We start from the raw sequence: 20553 nt of genomic DNA on the forward strand, positions 1-20553 counted from the left end.
TTGGAATAGACTTAGACAAGTTTTAAGTATCACAATATTTTTCTTCAGGTCTCAGAAAGAAACTTTCCCTGTGGTCATGTTATTCCATTTTTCTAGTGTTTTGTACCTTCCTCTGAAGAAACCTCTAGTGGTCTCTTTTAGATACAGCATATTAGTCCAAGGTGGACCACTGTAAGATTCCTGTGTTCCTTTGACTTAGTGATAGGGATTATCTGCAGTAGTTAAATCCTACTCATAACCTCTCTAAAATATTCAGACTTCAGAGAGACAAGGCTTGAGCCAAATGACCTATAAACTGTGGTTATCCTGGCTCACTTGTAGGGTTTAGATAACCTGATTTGCTTGTTTCTAGGGTGACAATTTCAGCAAACTGTTTCCTGGATGACTTAAGGAAGACTGATTTGGTCTTTTTCAAGTTAGTTGAAAGGCCCCTACAAAACTTTAATTTAATAGACAACAGAAGGACCAACATAATCCTATTAAGGGCTTTTTTTAAGAATCCATAAATTACCGTCAAGACTCAGTGCTGTGTTTATTTTTCTGCATTGGCACTGCTTACTGAAAACAAATGCAAATATAAGTAATTTTATTAACTACATCAATTACTTCAGTTGGCTCACAGTTCACTGTGTTTCTTTTCATTTGGTTTATGCCTACAGGCTACACTCTCTGGATATTTCTGTCTGTGTGATCTGGGATGGACAGGCACTAATTGTACAGAAAACATAAATGAATGTAGTAGCAACCCTTGTCAGAATGGTGGGAGCTGCACTGATGGAATTAATGGTTACTCCTGTGAATGCACAAATACTTGGACTGGACCTCAATGTCAGATTCCTCGGCAGGGTAAGATGAAAAGCATGGTGTCTGAGAGAAGTCATGCTACCAGAATCTGCCTGTCTACATTATCAGTCTGTGAACATCAGGTAGCCAAAAAAGGTGGTTGGATTAGAGGTGAAGTTATAATGAAAAACTTTTATAAATTGATGGCTGTCCTGACCCAAAGGTTTTTGAAGGCTCAGAATTTTTCCACCGGCCTCAGTGAATCCTTGGATTTGGTCAACAATGCTAAAATGTTCTAGATCTATGTGTTTGTCAGCAAGAGCATAACACATTGGTCAAGTTTTAGGCCTACCAGTTTTAACCAGTTCCTTGAAATCCTAAAATTAGATAAGTGGTCTTCTAAGTGCAAAATCCTAAGGTCCAAATCTTGCCATGTCCAGGTGGGAAGGAGGATTTGCAATTGAGTATAGAAATTACATGAGAACAGAATAAGGTTTGCATCTGATTTATACAGTGGCTTCCATGTTTTGGTTGTCTTAAAAAGCTGTAAAAATGAATTAGATTTTATGAGTGCACTGGTGGTATGCCTCAGGCTAATACAACGAACTCTTAGGCTTCTTTGAATGGTGAGAGAGACGGAATGTGTAAAATGGAGATAGTGATGTCCATGAAATTTAGGACTATTAACTTCTCTTTTCAAGCAGTGTCATAGGATCCTTAATATTTAGTTGATATAGCAGCTTGTGACAACAGAAACTTCCATTTAATGTTTCATTTGAGAAATAGAAGTTCTAAGTGACAGCACACCTTATCATCCTCTGGCTGACTAATTACAGTGTGGTACTTGGTAGAAACCTGAATTCTACAGCAAGGCTTAATGAACTGGCTCTCTAATTCTGAACCATAGCGACCTATAATTGAGTGATGGAAGAAGACATTGGCTTAAAAACCAGAAGAATAACAGTGTGCTAGAATCTTTGAAACAGGTCATTGTAAAACAGCAGCTGACCAAGTATGTCCTCAGCCAAGAATGTAGCATCACCGCAGTCTACGGAGATTAGTAGAGAGAAATGAAGTCCTAAAATTTTCTGCTGACAACAAAAGCTTGAAAGAAATTTGTAAAGTGAAAAATTAGTTAAAGGAAATGTAAGCCAAAGAGTCAAGGGGCTTTAAGCTTATAGGGTGATTTCAAGGACCTGTCTTAGCGCTGCTTTTGCAGTTGCACACTTTTTTCCCCTTTATTTTCATTAAGGAATGTCAGTGTGACATGCCAGTGAGTGCCCCAGTAGAATCAGTCTGTCAAAGTTTTTCTTGCTCTGCAGTTTCACACATATTGTAAACTGCTGTGCAGAAAGCAGAACATTAATTAGAACTGTATATGGCACATAGAATGTAACCCTTTTAAAGAGTCACTGTTCTATTTAGAGCTATATCTTGTTATATTTTATTCTTAATTAGTTTTTTCTCTTTATTATTTTTATTACTAATTCCCATTTGAAAACAAGAGTTCATAACAGAGCCAGAGAATATTTCAATATTTGGTAGTTGCCAATCAGGACCCAAAGTCAAAACATCACTTTTTTATGGATGAAAAGTAATGAACATTTTAAATTTGAAAATAATGGAGTATTTTGTATGGACAGTTATAATCAGCTTTAAAACAGTTTGTCATGCCCTGAATCAAAAAGCTTCTTCAGTTTAGGAAACTGAAATGAGAATATTATATTTTAAAGCAGTTGGATATTAAACTGAATCTGCCTAGTAGTGCCATGAAATTTCATGGGATTTGTGTTTTGGGTGTCTCGTGTTCCAGTTTTTACTTTATAGACTGGGATCCTGGCCTGCAATTCCTATGATCTGGTATACAGCTTAGTTAGAGGAGAGATTGGAAAATATCATGCGAGATGTAGTCTCGCCAAGAAGGAGAATGCAGATATGAAGCACCTGAATTTACCATTCCCATGAGTCAGGAGACCACCACAAGCACAGGTGGTTTAATGTTAAACTGAAGCAGGCAAACCAAAATGTTTCAGTCCAAATGGTAGTGTTAGGTTAATGCTGTAGCCCTGATGGTCCCGGCATTACACAAAAGGCAAGGATTTTTTGGGAGTGATATCTTTTATTGGACCAGCTTTATGGTTGAAATGAAGTTAGACAAGCTTTCAAATGCAAGACATTCTTCATCAGGTCTGAGGAGGGACACTTCATCATTCCTGATAGAAAATCAAAATCTTTTTGAAAAATGGACATTTTGTTGTAGACATTTTCTTATTTCCCTCCAAAATAATTCTCTCTAAGATAACCTAAGGTCACTCCGCTCTCAACAAATCCCATTCTTCTTATACTATTTTTCATTTTTGTTTTATATATTGAGCATACCATCTGTTAAGCTAAAGGGTTTCACTTTATTTATGTCCACATTGGAAAAGCTGTATTTAATCTGTTTCGCTGTTTTTTCTCCAGTGTGTGGAGGATACCTCTCAGGTTCCAGTGGGACATTCAGCTACCCTAACAGTCCAAGCAGTCAGCGATATGATAACCGGGTCAGTTGTGCTTGGGTTATCCGAATTAACCCCAACAAGGTAATTGAGAGTTTACCTAAAATAAATCATTATCTGCTGGAATGACTAACTACCCATTCATCAGCACACTCATAACCCTATCCAGGAAGAGTTACTGGAGTCAGGAAAAATGGTTTCAGAGAGTGAATTTCAGTTCAAGGGAAGTATTAATTCAAACATCAGAATAAGTAATAAAAAACTGAAAGTATTTCACATTCAATGTGTTCTCTCCTGCAACCAGTAATTATTCAGTATTGCTGTTTCCAGGTACTCAAATATCAGGAGTTAACTCCCTCAGAATGATATGGTTTGAAACAAAAAGAACACATTTGGGATTTTTTATTTACCATCAGATTTCTGAACACACTTTGGTCACATTCTCAAGCTTTTCTTTGTTTCCGTGAGGGTTAGACATTTTTCTTACAAAAAATAAAAGCCAAGATTCAAATATAATGACTTGACTCCAGGATCTGTGGCTTTAAGAAAAAACTAACTGAGTGTAAAAGGAACTGATGTACAAATATATTAGGTTTTTAAAGTATTAATCATTAAGTGTTATAGCTACATGGAGATTTTGATAATTTTGGCTCTGAGTTTCTAAATGTACCTTACAAAATGCAAAATATTTAATTGCCTCTTTGCAAACCAGAATTCTTGCCAGGGGAGTGAACTTTATTTTCTTTAATTCTGACAGTTTCAAAAAATTAATTTGCTAAAATTAATTGATTATACGACAGTGTATGCCCCATCCTCAGTTTCCATCCTATTGATTTCAATGGAGCTTCACAGCTGAGGATCAAGACCTAGGTAAAGTTCTGTATGCTGTTATTTTCCCAGAGTAGGTCCCTAGAAATCAGAATTTATGTCTACAATAAATCCACATTTTCTAACTCAAAGAAAGATAAAAAGGATGGGTAGATGCTAGTTTGTAAAATATCATGGTGAATCAGTAATGAAATATTTTAGGTCATCCTGTATTTCAAGTTTTTAACATTATGCTATCAAGTTTAGCTCTGAGGATCCTATAGTGAGAGGTCCTGAATAAATATTTATTTATAAGACTAAAGACATCCAGAGTTAAGTCCACTTCAGACAACTTTTCTTTCTGTCTGGATTTCTCTTTATCTCCTCTCCTTTCTTTTAAGCCTCAAGATCATCTAATGCCTTCCTCTGTCCTGGATTTTTTCAGGAAATTACATAATGGCTCCAGAGCTTGCCTCACAGACTTACACAGTTGTATGGACAGGTGCATCTGCTCTGTCTAGGGTTATTGTATAAACAGTATATAATCATTCTTGTTTATATTTCAGGCCACTGGTGTAAAAATAAAATGATCTGATTTCTCCTGCTTCTTGTTAGATCCTGCGTATTACTTTCCTATTCTTCCAACTGGAAGCTAGCAACGACTGTAATGGTGACTTCCTTCAAATTCATGATGGGGACTCAGCCTCTGCGCACATGCTAGGAAAATACTGTGGCTCATCTCACCCTACTGAGCTTTTTAGTAGCCACAATTCTTTGTATTTCTGGTTCCGTTCTGACCACACTGGGAATGCAGGGGGATTTACAGTGAAATGGGAGTCTCGAGAACCCGGTAAGTTTTAAGAGCTATCAGGTATTTAGCAAAAAGGGGGAAAAAAACCAATTTATTTGACTTTATTAATAAATCTCAATAACTGAGGGACAGTTTTGACTGACAAATAAGGAAGAAGAAACATTGGCTGTTGCATTATTTTTAGATACTCAGAATCAAATTTTTAATAATACATTGCTAGAATTTCATTTTAGTCTTTAAGCCTGTTTTGCTTTGCCTGTGAAAGATCCCCAAAAGTTTACTAGCATCCTATGCCTATGGATTCCCTCATCTCCTGCAAATATCTGGTACCTTGAGCAGGTACCAGGTAAATTTTTTTTTCTGTCATTGTCAGTCTGCAGAGGACTAAAGTAAAAAAGGTAAAACGATGCCTTCAGCATAAGAATGTATACCAAAATACAACCAACTTGTCATGATCTGCTTTTGGTTTTGTGCTCTGTCTCTTATGTCTTAACTCCTGATGACAGTAGATTCACGATTGTTCCAAGCGACCAGGCTGTATATTTTCTGAAGAAGATACAAAGTTATGTTGTCTACTTCCAAATACATTTAGACACTTTGGGTTTAGAACTCCTAAGTTATTAGGTCTGAATGCCACATAGGAGGAACTGCAGTGAAAAAGACGTTGACGAAAGGGAAGAGAAAGTTTGGTGGGAAAAAATAGTAAAATACACATTAAAATAGTAAAAAAAAGTAAAAAATAATTCCTGACTGAGTGTTTCTTCATTGCTTTTCTTGTGCATTGCTGTTCAAAAGCCAATGCTCTGTTTTGGATTTGGGGCCTCCAGGATGGATGTTCACAAGCGATTTACTTCTATCACTTTCGCTTGATGCCAAAATCTCTAGGGACTTTGTTAGGGTGTCCTTGTACCGTTTCTTTGGTGCACCGCGAAAGCCTACTCTGTTTGACAATTTGCCATAGAAGACTCTCTTTGGCAGGCGAGTGTCAGGCATTCTTGAGAGGTGGCCAGCCCATCGTAGCTGTGCCAGGTTCAGCAGGGTGTGAATACTGGGGAAAGTTGATCTTCCGAGCACCTTGGTGTCTGGAATCTTGCCTGCCACTTGATCTTTAGTATCTTTTGCAGGCAGCACAAGTGGAATTGGTTTGGTTTCTTGGGAGGACTGGTAAATGGTCCAGGTTTCACAGGCACAAAGGAGGGTCAGAAGATATTCAGTCCTGCTCTAAACCAACAGTAGTTCTATTCAGTTACTGAGAGGGTCCATTTATTTATGGAATTAATTCTGTGCAGCTTAGAAAATATTTGGGTTCTGCTTTTATTATTTATAGATTTATTGAAAGGTAAATCTAAAAGAAACAAACACATTCTTCTCTTTGATGTATTGGCAGGGGGAGGGGGGCTAAAAGTCCAGTAAATCTCCAGCAGCAGAACAGTTTAATTATGTAAACCCTGAAAGTTGGATGAAAGGGTAAAATAATTATGTATTTTTTTTCTGCTTAGAATGTGGTGGTGAACTTACAAGTATTTACGGTTCAATATATACGCCAGGATATCCTGGTAACTACCCTCCTAATAGAGATTGTTATTGGAGCATCTCAACCAATCCTGGTCTTCTCATCACATTTGCCTTTGGCACACTAAGTCTTGAACATCATGATAATTGCAGCCAAGACTATCTGGAGGTAAAATCTCAGTAGTAGTAATGACAAAAATGTGATGCCAGTACTATTGCAAAAAAGCTTTCAACATTCTGTGACAGCAGTTATCCAATTTCCTAAAGTCACTGGACCCTTTTATATCACCTCTGCCACGGAACCCATACCCCTATCCTGAAGACTGATGCAGAGCCAGGTAGCAGTGACAGCACGCTGCCTCCCCACTTGTTCCTCCCTAACCGCCCGACTTCTTTGCAAAACCCGTGATGACCTATCGCAGAACTGCAGGGTTCCAGAGAACAGTTTGAAAAACACTATTCTGTGACACACTGGCTGTGTCTACACGTGCGGCCGACTGTGCAGTTGTTACTGCATAAGCAAGTACTAAATGACTGCGCAGTAACCAGCATTACTATGCAGTACCATCACTGCATGGTTTTTGCCTGACACTACTACTTAGTAGCAATGAGCTATTGCACAGTAGCTCGTTACTGCTGCGCAGTAGTGTTGCCACACGGTTAGTGCCTGGCAATGCTACTGAAAGGTAGCAATGAGCTATGGCGCAGTAGCTCGTTGCTACTGCATCGTAGCGTCTCGTGTAGATGTGCCCACAGAAAAATAATGCTGACAAAGTTAAACCACAGGCCACCCTCTCTCACCTTCCCAAAGTGCAAACTCCCTCTGTTTCCAAAGTGTGAAAAGGAAGGGTTTTCAATGAGCACTTACCATTAGTAAAAATGCTGAAGAATTTAGGTGCTGAGAGAATGTGTATGCCTTTTGGAAGAAAAGGAAATATGGCCTTTTGGAAATTTCTAGCAGTACAAGTCACCATACTTAGAATGATTCCTTCTACTTGTCCCTAGAAAGCTTCCCATGCAACTGTATTTTACTGGAAACAATTATAACCACAAATGGTATCAGTCATTCAGGGAAGAAAAGAAGAAAAAAAAAAAACTTCCCCATTACAATTTTGTAGAGGCTATCTAAAATGTATAGTGTTATAAACATACTTAATAAAAGAAGATATTTCTATTTTAATTATCCAAATGAAGCTCCTCTTAATGATAAACTTGACTTTAGAAACCAGACTTTTGAGTAACCTAGCCAGTCACATGATTGGTTACTTAAAAATATAATAGCTCAGTATTTCTAAACGTGTAGTTTCTTAGCAGTAATAATCAAACACATATTTTTATTCTTGTTATTTAGCTGTATGTTTACATTTAGTACTGCAGCAAGGGTGGTGCCAGCAGTCCACTGGGTGCCTTTGCATTATTCTGGGTGCTGACTTGGGAGGGCGGATAAAAAGTGGCTGCCTATGGCAACTGTGCAATAGCAATTGTGATCATTGTGGTAGCCAGAAACCACTGCCCCTCCTGTACAGTTGGGACCTGGTTGCGTCTCTATGTTGCTGTTTATATTAATAATGAAAGGGCTTGGCTCTCATTTTACAATCTGGCTTGAGTAAGGTGAAGAAGATAGCTGCACAACTCCAGAAACAGGGCAAGAATTAATATAGCCAGAGTCTAGTATCTTCTCCCACAACATTTCCTCCATGGTTGCTACTGTGTCATTGCTGGTGGAGCTCTACTACAGCTTCTCTTGTAAATATGGTGAGGGGAAGGCAAGGAAGGAAGGAAAATGGTGGTGCAGCTGCAAATGGTGTCTCCTCAGGGAAGTTGTATCACTTCTTTGTGAATCCTTAAACTTTCTAGGTTCAGTGATGGGGTAGCCTCCAAAATTTGTCTGTCCCCAAAACTGTTGTCCCAGGAAAGGATGATTCTGGGAAAACTTTGCAAGGTGGATGTTACAAAATGTTCTTCCTCTTTTAGGCACCCCATTAATAATTCCACTGTTGTTTATGTCCTGGTTGCACTTAAATCTACTAGGCATTGCCCCATACTCCTTCCAAATATGGTGGGAATATGTTACCAGCTTTCCCCTCCATTCATAACCTTTCACACACTAACAAGACTGTACATGACCTCCTTTTCTAAGATATCTTTTGGAATATCCATATTGCCTAGTACTGGTATATAGCTGACAACTCTGAGCAGAGGATCACTCTTTTGTTTAGATTCGAGATGGCCTCCTTCCACAAGATCCCATCCTCGGTAAATACTGTAGCACTCGTTCTCCACCCCCACTCCAGACCAGTGGTCCATCTGCATGGCTTCACTTTCATTCTGATGGAGCAGTCAGTGACACAGGCTTCCACATCATCTATACCACATCACCTTGTAAGTAAAAATGGTCACGTGTAAATATGACATTCCAGAGTTGCTGTGTCCACAAACAGCGATTAGGATAGTGTGGGGACATGTTACATTTTTTGAGGGCAGAGGTAGTTTAATTGTTTGATATCTTTAGTTTGCTATGTAGCCAACGGTAAGGGCTAAATATTGTGCCCCATGATACTTCTGGCATCTCATATTAATTTTTCTTTTTCTTACAGCAGATCCCAACTGTGGAGGAAATTACACTGATAGTGTGGGGGTTATCATGTCCCCCTTCTGGCCTAATCCTTATATTAACAACAGGCAATGTATCTATATTATTAGACAACCAGAGAATGAAAAAATATACCTCAACTTCACACACATGGAAGTTCAGAGTCACAACAGCTGTTCTTGGAATTACATTGAGGTGACTTTTATTATGCAACTGTTCTGAAATGTTGATTAATTGTAGGCATAAAATTGTAGAGCAAACTCTCAGCCTAGGAGGTAAGAGAGTAGATATCCCATTTTATTATGGTTCAAAAGCCACAGGGGATAAAATCCAGGTAATATACAATCAGCAGGAGTCAAAGGTGAGCAAGTATGAATAACCAGCTAGGATTAAGCTGACACTTGGTCAACTCTATATGTTAAAGTGCACTGAACACAAGATAAGCATAAGTAATACCAGAGGTAGAAATGCCCCTGCTTCAAATGTGCTGGGCTCACCTCTTGCTTGATACATTTAAAAAAAAAATCTTCTTTGACCAAACTGGGGACAGGTCCCTATAAGCTGAGCTGAGTTAATTTGTTTCTACAGTGATATCATTAAAAGATGTGTTATTGCATTAACGTAGTTCCCTTTCCTCCTCTTTGAATTTGGAGACTTTTGTTGGAATGAAGTATAATTAATTTCTAAAACTAGAGGGAAATCTCTGTAACGAAAACAGACAGCTTTTGTTTGCCTGGCTTGGTAGTTCTTTTGCCTAATTGCTGGCAGGACAGCAGCGGAACTTGCAAGAGCCAGAGTAACAAAACAATTTTTGTTGAATACAATCAGTTGGTATTAATTCAGCTAGGCATTTACCTTGTTTGCTGATCAATCCCAGGCAGTTCAGTTTTACTGTACTCTTCTTATCCTCCTCACTCCAGCCCTCTCCCATGAACTACTTTAGATCCATTAAGTCCACAGCAGAGGAAACAGGACTGGATTTTTTGACCCTGGAAGCAGTTTGATTAAACATATGTGCTTTTTCTCAAGTGTTGTTTGGCTTCATACACCCATCAATCAGCTTGCAGGCTCTAAAAAATTCTCATAAGGTTTAAACTGGAGAGATGGCTTTGAACTGTTAAATGGTTACTTTAAAATCTGTTTTTGACAACTATTTTCTCACTTTGAAGAGAAACAGAATGCTCCTGTCCACTGTTAATAACAGGAAATGTGCATAGTTACTTTGGTATCCAGAAACAGCTCATAACATTTGCTCTGGAGGATATTTAGTCTCTGGTTCAGGAAACATCAGACTGAATCCATGGGGAGTCCAGTACAGCAGCAAGAAATGAGACACAAAAGCCCTTTGCAGTTAAAAAGACTGTGACATGGCACAACCAAGTCAGAGATAACATGTTGGCAATGCCAGTTCCTTCTCATCAGCACCCCTCTAAGCTGCAATGTGACACATTATTTCAAGTGCAGAGTAAAGTGCTTTGTTATCCCTGCTGCTGCTGACTGAATTTTCATTGGACTCTGCATACTAATCAGTGTTTTTAGTGGGCTGGGGCAAATCAGGTGAAGAGAACGTATAAATTCACTTGGACTCTAGTTGTGATCATTTTCTTACCTAACTGCAGATCTTGTGGGCCAGACTCTGATCTTAGTTACACCAGTGTAAATCTGAAGTACTCCACTGGCTTAAATGAATGTCTAGGGATGCTGCCATTGCTACCAGATTCTGGAAAGCTATTCAAACAGCTGGAGACCACCAAATCTCAGCTGTACCTTATTCTTTTCTAGCTAGCCATATATAGCACAATGGTAGAGCCTTATGCCAGCTTTAGTCCCTTTATGGCCCTTGATACCAGGGTTGGGCAGGAAAGAGAGATGATAATTGTGCAGCCATAGCCTGGTCAGACCCAGCTGCTGACATAGGGTACAGATAGAAGTAACAATTTTTGCCTGATCTGGCCACTGAAAGCAGTCTACAGCCATGACCAAACACAAGAGCATGGCTGCAGACTGCTTCAAAAATGTCCAGTTAGGTGAAAATCTGAACCTTCTCTCAGTGAGGGGTCAGATGAAGACATATCAGAACAGAGCATTGTTTCAAAACAGAGCATTGTACCTTGTGTCTGCCTCCCAGCCTCCAGCTGTTTTCAGAATGGGAGGGGGGAAAGGGTGGAGAGGGAGTTCAACCTGAGGTTTTTTTCAGCCCCCACTGGAGAGTGAGGCAGGTGTATTGGAGCCCTCCCAAGGTGGGGTGGCTCAAATTCACCCACCCCACCCTCCAGCCCTGGCTGGGAGCTCCCTTTCCTCCCTCCCCCCCCCCCTTTCTGAAACAGGGACAGGCTGGGAGATGGGAGGGGCCGTTGCCCAAGACAAACTGGTTGGAGGCTCACAGCCAGCAGCTAGATTCCCCTCCCCGCTGGAACCAACAGTGAACATCTGTTTGGTCGGGGGTATCCTTGTAACTCAGAACACTTCCTACAAAGCTGTCTCAGTTACAGCAGGGACCTGCACTTCTGTCTGCACCCATAGTTCCTGCTGAGTGATTGCAACGGTGTGCCACATACAGCTGTCCCAGCTAGACCAGAGAGCCAGTGGTGCTACTGAGAATGTGTCCTCTTGTTTTCACCAGCATCTCAGTCTTCATAGCCTGCTGCCAAGTGATGGAAAAATCAGTGAAGTAAATTTCTCCCTTGATCTGCAAGTTGATTAACACATTCACAGCCTAATATAATGTAGAGAATAAAAGCAGAAACCTGATTCCTGATGCATTCTGGAGCACCCTCACTGTAATTAGAACATGTTGGAAGTGTTACTGTAACTTTCCTTTCACTGGCATTATAACTTAGAACTGCATCCCTCATTAATTGTCTCTGTTCATGATGTTAGCATCCTTGGGGAGATTTCCACTTAAGTCTACAGAAACTGCACATACAGAGCAAGGATGATATTTTAATGAGAGAAGGCCATGTCTGCAGAGACATGAAGAGAATCCCAAGTCTTCCATTGTTGGATAGGAATTAAGTGTCAAAGGAATATGTAATAACCAAGACCTTGCCCTTCCTCCTCATCCTAAGAATGGCACTTTGGGCAGCACAAGTTCTGCTTGTGCCAGTTTTTGGTTCGGGGAGAAAAAGTCCTGCCTACTGGATCAACAATACTGTTCTAGTTTCCTTAGAAGTCTCCTCTGTGAAAAGTGACCTTGTTCGCTGTGGTCTAAAATCTGACAAGATCATGTGCCTCATTGAGATTTTTGGGATTTTCTTGCAGTACTTCTTATTACTGCACCTGCATCCTAAAATGAACAACATTCTATACAGTGTTTAAATCAAATTATGATTTTTTTATATGTAAACATATCCAGTTACAGTTTTGTGATCTGAGTTAATTATTTTTTCTTGTTTTTCCTAATTAGGTTCGAGATGGTGACAATGAGATGTCTCCTCTCATTAACAAATTCTGTGGCAGCACTTTTCCTTCCCCAATCACTTCTGCTAGCAACAGTCTCTGGATCAAGTTCAAGTCAGATGCTTCAGTGCAAAGGGCCAGCTTCAGGGCAGTTTATGAAGTTGGTAAGAAGTTGAACACTGAACTGACTCACTAGATCAGGAACCTTCAAGCACTTCTGTACTATTAAGTTCTTTCTTTGCTTCACATTCTTTAGAAGTGATCACACAGCTTTCTGATTTGTATTTTGTCCTGCATCCCTGACATGCAAAAATACTATGCTGCCAACCAGATAAAGGAAATGAAAAGGGGGGTCAATAACTTTGTTTATTAGGATTTCTAGAAATGCTAAAAAGAGGGCTCTAGGCACTCTTGACATATGTCAAAATGCATGCAACAGCCTCTAATCCTCCTTGCCAAGATAAACACTTTACCACTAGCCCAACCACTGTGCATCACAGGCAATATACGATGATCTTTACTTTGCTCCAGTAGCTTTGTCTGTTTTAAGTGCTCCTTTTTCCAAGAATAACAAGTCAGACACATGCTACCCCTCTCCTATTCCCTCCATCCCTTCCGCTTAGGTCTGTAAAATCCAAGCAAATTTGTGGAAGGTGAGAGATGTATTTTTTCATATATATAATTTCACTGCTGTTTCAAATTAGATATTCATGTTCATGGTACTGTTTGATAGCAGTGACAGTTTTTAAAAACTCTCCTATCTGAATTATCCATAACTGATGACCTTTGCAAAGTCTTGTGGGATGCATATTTTCAGTGGCATGCAGAAGGAAATGACATTAAGATGTACCATATTTACCTGAACATAAGATGACCCTGAATTCAAGATGATTCCTCAATAATTAGATATTATTCATAGAAAATGTATTTATTTGTTATAATTTTCTATGTGTAAAAGCTAATTATTGGAGGACTATATTAAATTGATCCCAAACTAATTTTGTGTCCGCTGGGTACAGCAGCAGCACCATGATGCCACCACCCTGCAGTGCCTGGCACCACTCGATGTGCCACTAGGCCAGTGTCCCATGCACGCACAGCTCTGTGTGACTTCGCTGCTTCAGCACCACTGCCATACCCTGCTGCTGCAGTGCTGTGCCCACTGCCCCTGCCACATCCTCCACAACACCGGCACATCCTGGCCCTGCAATGGCCCTGCAGGAGGGAGGGGCAGGGGGGCAGGTGGGCACTTTTACATTCCCCCTCCCAGTAATGTTTTCCCCAACTACCTATAATGGGAGGTGCAGTGGAGGGGTGTGGGGGAGAAGCAGGTTGGGTCTGGGTGTGGGGGGACTGCAGGGGAAGATCAGCTTGGGGGTACAGAGGTGGGGGGGCAGAAGTGGGGAAGACAGCAGCTTGTTTTTTAATTGAGTAAATATGGCATATTAGGCATTCATTGAAGATACTAACTTTAGTTTCTCTTTGCAGCTTGTGGTGGTGCACTGTCTGGAGAAGGTGTTATACATTCCCCTTACTTTCCAAGGATGTCCTCCCGTCCAAAGACCTGTGAGTGGATCATCTCCCAGGCAGATGGCAAAGTAGTGATTCTTACTTTTATTGACTTCGGCATTCGGAATATCACTACCTGCTACTCCGATTATGTTGAGGTAAAGAATAACAGATTTATCCTCAGTTATAACCATGCCAACCCTAAGTTACATATTGTTATCTGTCAATGAACAACTGTATGGAAGAGTAGTTTGGCATATAAATACCTATTTCATTGCTCTTATGGGGATTCCTGGTGCCTCAGGTGAACCAAACTCCTTATTACACCTTTTTCACCATGGATATTTCTGTAATAGGAATTTACCAGTGGTGAATATCAGCTGTATTTGTAGATGAGGCCTGAATCTCCACTGCCTTGCATCTCACGTGCTGCCACCTGGTGAGGATCTCAGGGGGCTGGAATCCATGTCAGTTTAATTTTATTAGATTCCTTTATATTAGAGAAATCCTCATCTGACTTGCAAAAGAACTTTAAAGCTACTTTACCTCACTGTGTCATGGTACAAATTTCCCTTAGCACATGGGATAGGGTCTTTCTTGCTGAGTATTTCCAGCAGTGTTTCTATGCATTGAGCAGCAAATTCCTACATTTTTTCCACTATCTAGTCATACTAGAACAAGTTTTCTTGTGATGTTTTGAATATTTGCTCTTCAGGTCAGGGATGGCAACAGCACAGATTCTCGTCTCCTGGGGAAATACTGTGGTACAGCTCTACCTTCTGTCACACAGTCTACACAAAGCTATCTCTATGTCAAATTCAGATCTTCCTCTGTTACAAACCTTGGCTTCATGGCTGAATATCGGCCATTAGATACAGGTAAGATTCAGAACTTTCTCCTTTTGGGTTTCTGGACCTAAGATCTCCTGTGCAAGTCAAACAGATGATTAAATGAAAACCATTTGTTAGAATAAACTACATGCCACATTGTATGACAACCAAGCAGTAGACATTATTTGTGACAGAAATGATACAGAATCCTTGCACAAATTCAAAGTGTATGCAGAAAGAAAAAAAGAGTCCTATTTTTAATGTTCAGAAGACATAAACTGTTTCATAATGCTTTGTCCTGGAATCATTGTTTTAAATAACATGTTGCTTTAAACCTCTGTAGCATGTGGGGAGATTCTCACTGGACCAGAAGGAACCATCACAAGCCCTGGTCATCCAAGCATTTATCCACATGGTGTCAAATGCACATGGACTATCTCAGTCCAGCCTGGGCATCTTATCCATCTGACGTTCACATCTTTTAACTTGGAATTTGAGTACAATTGCAGAAGCGATTTTCTTGAAGTATATGACAATGGTACAATGACAAAGATGGGAAGGTGATTATATCTAATTTACCTATTTATTCTGCCTGCATCCTTGCTGTCACTGTAGTGCTTTTGTTCCTCAATGGATCTCTTCCTTCAGTAGCAAAATGTTGAATTTAGGTTATTCTTTCTAAAACAATTGGAGATTTATATTATTCAGGCCAAAGCAGCAATGCTTCCAGGTGGTGTACTACTGGCATTATTTTCATTACTTTTTCATTTGGCCACAGAATAAAGATTTAATTCAATATTAGTTTGCAAGAACATCTACTTTTCTTAAGAACAACATTTAGTGCAGGTTTTAAAATGCCCTTAGAACAACACAGCTACAACCAACAACCCTAATTGCCTAGCAAGGGAATTTCATTGAAGTCTTAAGTTTCTTGACAAAAAATTGAGAGAGCGCTATACTGAAGATTAATTTTCAGTATTAGCTATGACCATTTGCAAAGAATACTCTGATAGAGATGACTGAAACTCCCACTGGAGTCAGAGGGGAAAGTCCAAGATACGGTGTAGATTTATTGAATTAATTGACATCAGCGACAGTTTAACAAGGCTCTTAATGAAGAGCCAGTGTGACAGTGTGTTTGTTCTATGCAAAACTTCTGTGGGCAACAAGTCTGTGTTGCTGCATTTCATCATTCTGTCTTTGAGGCCCACCATCACAAGCAGAACTTTGTAAAATTATTATTCACAGGCTTTGAAGGGGCCCTGAATATTGTTTGAGCAATATAGATATTATTTGATCATATTACACAGCATACAGTCCTGCCCCACAGCTGTAGTGATTTCTTTTAGCACCTGGTACACCAGGGGTGGTGGGGAAGATGGGATTATTCTTACCACTGGAGAATGGGGGAAAAGGAGGAGTAGTCTTACCTGACAGCCTCTCCTTGGGCGACAGCTGCTATTGCTGAAGCTGCTTCTGTAGCAGCATGGGCTAAGGCTGCTGCAGCTGAGAAACAGGAAACAGTGCATGCTCTCCAGGGGCCCTTCCTGAGGTCCCATTCTCTCCCCTGCACTGGATGCAAGGCTTTACTTCCCATGGCAAAGTCTCCCGAGGGTGATATTCCACTGCCCCTGTTAAAGTGCTGGGTGTGGGGGCTGCGCTTGCCCATCTTTTGTGGCTGGGCAACACAGAGCTGTCCCTGTGGCAAAGACTTTGTGGGGGAGGGAGCCATACTGGCACCCCTCTAAGTCAGCAGCTAGGTTGGTTACCTGCCCCCTCCCCAGTTATGCTACAGTCCTACCCACTCAATACATGGTGTTTTTGTTGACTTCTTGCAGGTACTGTGGAAGGTCAATTCCACCATTGCTCACCAGTGGTGGCAACATAATGACACTGTACTTCGTGACGGATCACACCATTGCCTCTGAAGGGTTCTCAGCTAATTATAACTCAGTGAATGCTTCCAAAGGTAATGCAGTAGCATGTTCATTATGCAGATTAATACAGTTAAGTATTAATTGTAGATTTTCAGTTGAGGTTGCAGGGGGAAAGTGTTTATGTGGTATTATTTAATCAGGCAAATATCAGCAGTCCAAAGCAGTCATCTCTGTAGCCACAGTTTCGTGATGTAGATGTGGATCTCAACTTATTTCTTATGCATGTAGCTACTCATTTATTGTGCATGATCACAACAGCTATAATCTTTTCTTTTTCAGGTTGTTTCCTGCTGTTTTTTCATTCAGCTCCCCATTCTCTTTTGTTTTACTCTTTTATGAAAAATGTCCATTTTTCTAGATACAGCTTGGACAGTTTGGTTATTATCTCATGTCTTGAGAATGTGTACGGGGTGGGGCTGGTAGATAGTTTGCTTTCTGCCACTGCGTTTGCTTCACTGCCAGTTAGTTTCTTCCACCAAATTACTAATTTTCTCAGCTGCCTTCATTCATACGTTAGTTTTCTGGCATGGTGAGTGGAAAAATCACTAATAATGGGAAACTCACCAAGCAGGAATCTACTGTCAGCCTGAAAATCATATGCCGGGAACAAAATCTTATAGATTTTCAGTAAGAAAAACCTTATAGTTTGAAAATTCTTTTGCTTAAAGCATACTGCTACTCCATAAATCATGAAATCTTTCCCCTTATTTTGAAACAGTGAAGTAATTGTAAAATTTTGTTCGTGTGCTACTGCAGCTGCTGCTTTGTCATGCTGAGCATATGAAAAGAAAACTGTTTGTAGGGTTATTTTTCTGGGAGTCAAACATTTCTATTAAAGTGACTATTGAATGTTATCAGGATGCTGCCTTATCTTTCTGATGCACTGCATTGTCAGCTTCAATATTTCTTCTGATGCACTGGATTGTCGGCTTCAGTATTTTCTGAACAGAATGGTTACTACTCTTGCCACCACATACTCTTGGTTCTTCTCAAATTTCTCTAGCTTCTCATATAGCAGCTACTACCACATTTCTTAGTGTCCAACAAGACACTGTACTCACCTTTATATACACTTTATCGACTGTCTCCATGTTGATAACTCTGAAACCCTTTTACCCTTTTACATATCTCTAATTGTCTACTGTATTTCTGTCTACCATTTTAACTCTCCATCATGGAATGGGAATATGACATTCTATACATCCAGGTCCCTGCCATACCTGTTGCTATTAATTACAACAACACTTCCACACTGCTATTCAACTCCTCTCTCTTTTTCACTTCTCAGTTTCTACCACTCCAGTCCCTTCTGGCTTTCAACATCGTAAGAGTCACCCTTTCTTTGGAATCTCAGTGCCTTTTTATGTCAACTATTTAGTCCATGTTTGATCCACATTATGTGCTCCTGGGGCAGGGATCACATCATCTTTAAAGTTTGTTCAGTCCTGTGAATGCTGTTGATGCTTACAGAGGCCAACATTTTTGGAAGCGTTCAAAAATTTCTGATGTGCCCAGATCCAGACCTATAGTCCCTTATTTTCAGACTGAGGGTCTGCATCTGCACAGCCTTTGAAAATGAAAAAAAAAACTGTCTCCAACTGGCCTTTTTTGATGTAGGCTAATTTTCATAAGGCATCAACCTGTCTCTCAGTCTGGGCTGTTCACTTTATGTCCACTTCTATATTGGTAAAAATTAGAGAATATGAATGGACCCTTATGGTTTGTACCTGCTCTGTGATATATGATTGTCCCTCTAACTTTTAGAAAACCTTTTACAAACAAAAAGGATGATATACAATTTAAGATTCATTGTAGGCTGATTGGGAAGGATTCTTCCTTCTATTAAGGGTGTAAAGGCCTGTAAGAGGTACTATAGATTTAAAATAATATTCAGCTGTTGTTCTGTAATAAATTGAGAGATATAGTTTTGAGTAAAATTGTATCCTTTTAAAAGCCTTTTCCTGTTTAGTATTTATAACAACTAGAAATGGATGAAGGTGTTTGGATAAAATAAGGACTCAAACTCGTGTCTGCATCCAAACTTTTTACCATTTTCGAAATCTGAAAATGTTTTGCTTCTATCACAATGGCTGCCCCACCCATCCCAACTCCTGGCACTTTGAAAAGAAAAGCCCCCACTCACTGGTTGCTGCAAGGCAGGGGGTGATCCCTGCTGCCCCCAGTGCTCCATGCCATGTGGGGGGCCCTGCTACAAGCCCCTGACCCCCCACCCACTCTCCCAGTCCCCCGCATGGGTACCCCCCACAGCCCAGCTCTTGGCCCATTAAAAAAAAACAACAACAAACAGACACTGGTCTCACCAGCTGCTGCCTGGTGGGGAGCGGGGAGATTTGGAGAGCTTCAGAGATTTGGGCAGTCCCCACTGGCTGCAGCAGGGAGCTGGACCCGGACCCCAAGCTGGAAAGCAGGGTCTGGGGGAGGGGAGGCTGGAGGAGGGGGGAGGGGACCATGGGGGGACCCCTGCCAGGCCCCATCACCTGCCTGCTCCTCTAGCCACCCCTCTGAGTACCCCCTGACCCCCGCCTGCTCTCTCAGCCCCACCCATGGCTGCCCCATCCAGCCCCAGCTTATGGCCTTTTAAAAAAAAAGCCTCGGTGCTCACCCCTTTTAATTGGTCCCCTGATTCAATTTGGATTTGGAGTTTCAGCCACCGAATCGAGCCAAATCTCCTCCGAATCAAATCGGCATCTGAAACTTTGCACAGCCCTGATAGACAGTATGTTCCACTTCTCCCTGCATTATCCCTACAGGTAGCTGCAGGCTGTGTTTGACAACCCTAATGGAGAGCCAAGGGAGAGATCAGTGCATCTTGGGATGCTGAAGGATGCAGGAAAGTCCTGTCACTTGATGTGTAACATGCTGCCCAGTCCAGTTAAAGCCTAATGCAAACAAGCTACACAGGTGTTTAGCAAGTAATGTGTCGAGGCTTCTTCACCATTTTGCAACTCATTTTCCATTTTTATCATGTGATAAATTATTTCCACATGTATTGCATCACAGTTTATTGCATGATTAACACATTAATTGTGCAATAAATGTAATATCTGCCAGGAGCCTGAGGTTCAGTTTCTTCAGCTTCCTTTTCCTGTTGAAAGTTTTTATGGAGTATGATCAGGCATTTATACACACATTTTTTTGTCCCATGGCGCGCCAGAGATCCGCCACGTCAGAGCATGCACACGAGCTGAGGCGAACTGCACTGCACCATGTGCCGTTGTATGAGTGGCGAAATGCACGCCACCGCACAGAAAATGGAGGTTGTGTGCTTTTGAACTAAAGCACTTCTGATATGTTTTAGTTCAAAAGTACACCACCACCCTTTTATCAGCGCTGACACTATACAACTGTAAGCGTCGCAGTGCTGGGCGCTTTTCAAAGCACCTGGTGCTGTGGTGTTTGCATGTGTAAAAATGCCCATCTTGTCCCACCAGCAGAAGTGTTTCACTTCAGTACACTCTGGGGCTTAAATGAGGCGTTCAGCTAGGCTTAAGACAGGTTGCATGAGTGAAACTGAAAGCAATATGTAGGTCCTACTTCTGCATTAATAATATAGTATAAATTCAGTTTTAAATGTATCTCTCACTGGACAGTATCAGTGATTATTTATGAGGGTGAGAGGAGGCTTTTTTATTTGTGTGTGTGTACTGGGCAGAGATGTTAATTCAGTTCTGATCTGCTTTGGCTATGTTTTTCAAGCACTTTGGGTTTGAAACTCTTGACAAAGGATCTTTGTGCTCCTTGTCTCTCAGTTGCAGTTGGTAAAAATTAAGGCGGTTAATGTCTACTAGCAGCAGCAATAGCAAACCCTGAAGTGCAGATATGATTTTCCATTGCCTGTGGAGAGGAATCCACC

The 20553-nt window shown here is 40.7% G+C and overlaps 1 protein-coding gene across 1 annotated transcript in view; it reads left to right on the forward strand.

Annotated features, from left to right (window-relative positions):
* CUBN (cubilin) overlaps positions 1-20553 on the forward strand; it is a 321538-nt gene that overhangs the window by 39109 nt on the left and 261876 nt on the right. The window contains exons 12-22 of the mRNA XM_019508344.1: positions 660-846; positions 3247-3365; positions 4704-4938; positions 6399-6580; positions 8631-8793; positions 9009-9199; positions 12411-12567; positions 13892-14070; positions 14628-14790; positions 15086-15302; positions 16581-16711. Coding sequence (XP_019363889.1) covers positions 660-846; positions 3247-3365; positions 4704-4938; positions 6399-6580; positions 8631-8793; positions 9009-9199; positions 12411-12567; positions 13892-14070; positions 14628-14790; positions 15086-15302; positions 16581-16711 — 1924 coding nt within the window. The remainder of the gene's footprint in view (positions 1-659; positions 847-3246; positions 3366-4703; positions 4939-6398; positions 6581-8630; positions 8794-9008; positions 9200-12410; positions 12568-13891; positions 14071-14627; positions 14791-15085; positions 15303-16580; positions 16712-20553) is intronic.

This window comes from Gavialis gangeticus, unplaced genomic scaffold (genome assembly GCF_001723915.1).
Source record: "Gavialis gangeticus isolate Ggan-Ray unplaced genomic scaffold, GavGan_comp1, whole genome shotgun sequence".
Taxonomy (NCBI): domain Eukaryota; kingdom Metazoa; phylum Chordata; order Crocodylia; family Gavialidae; genus Gavialis; species Gavialis gangeticus.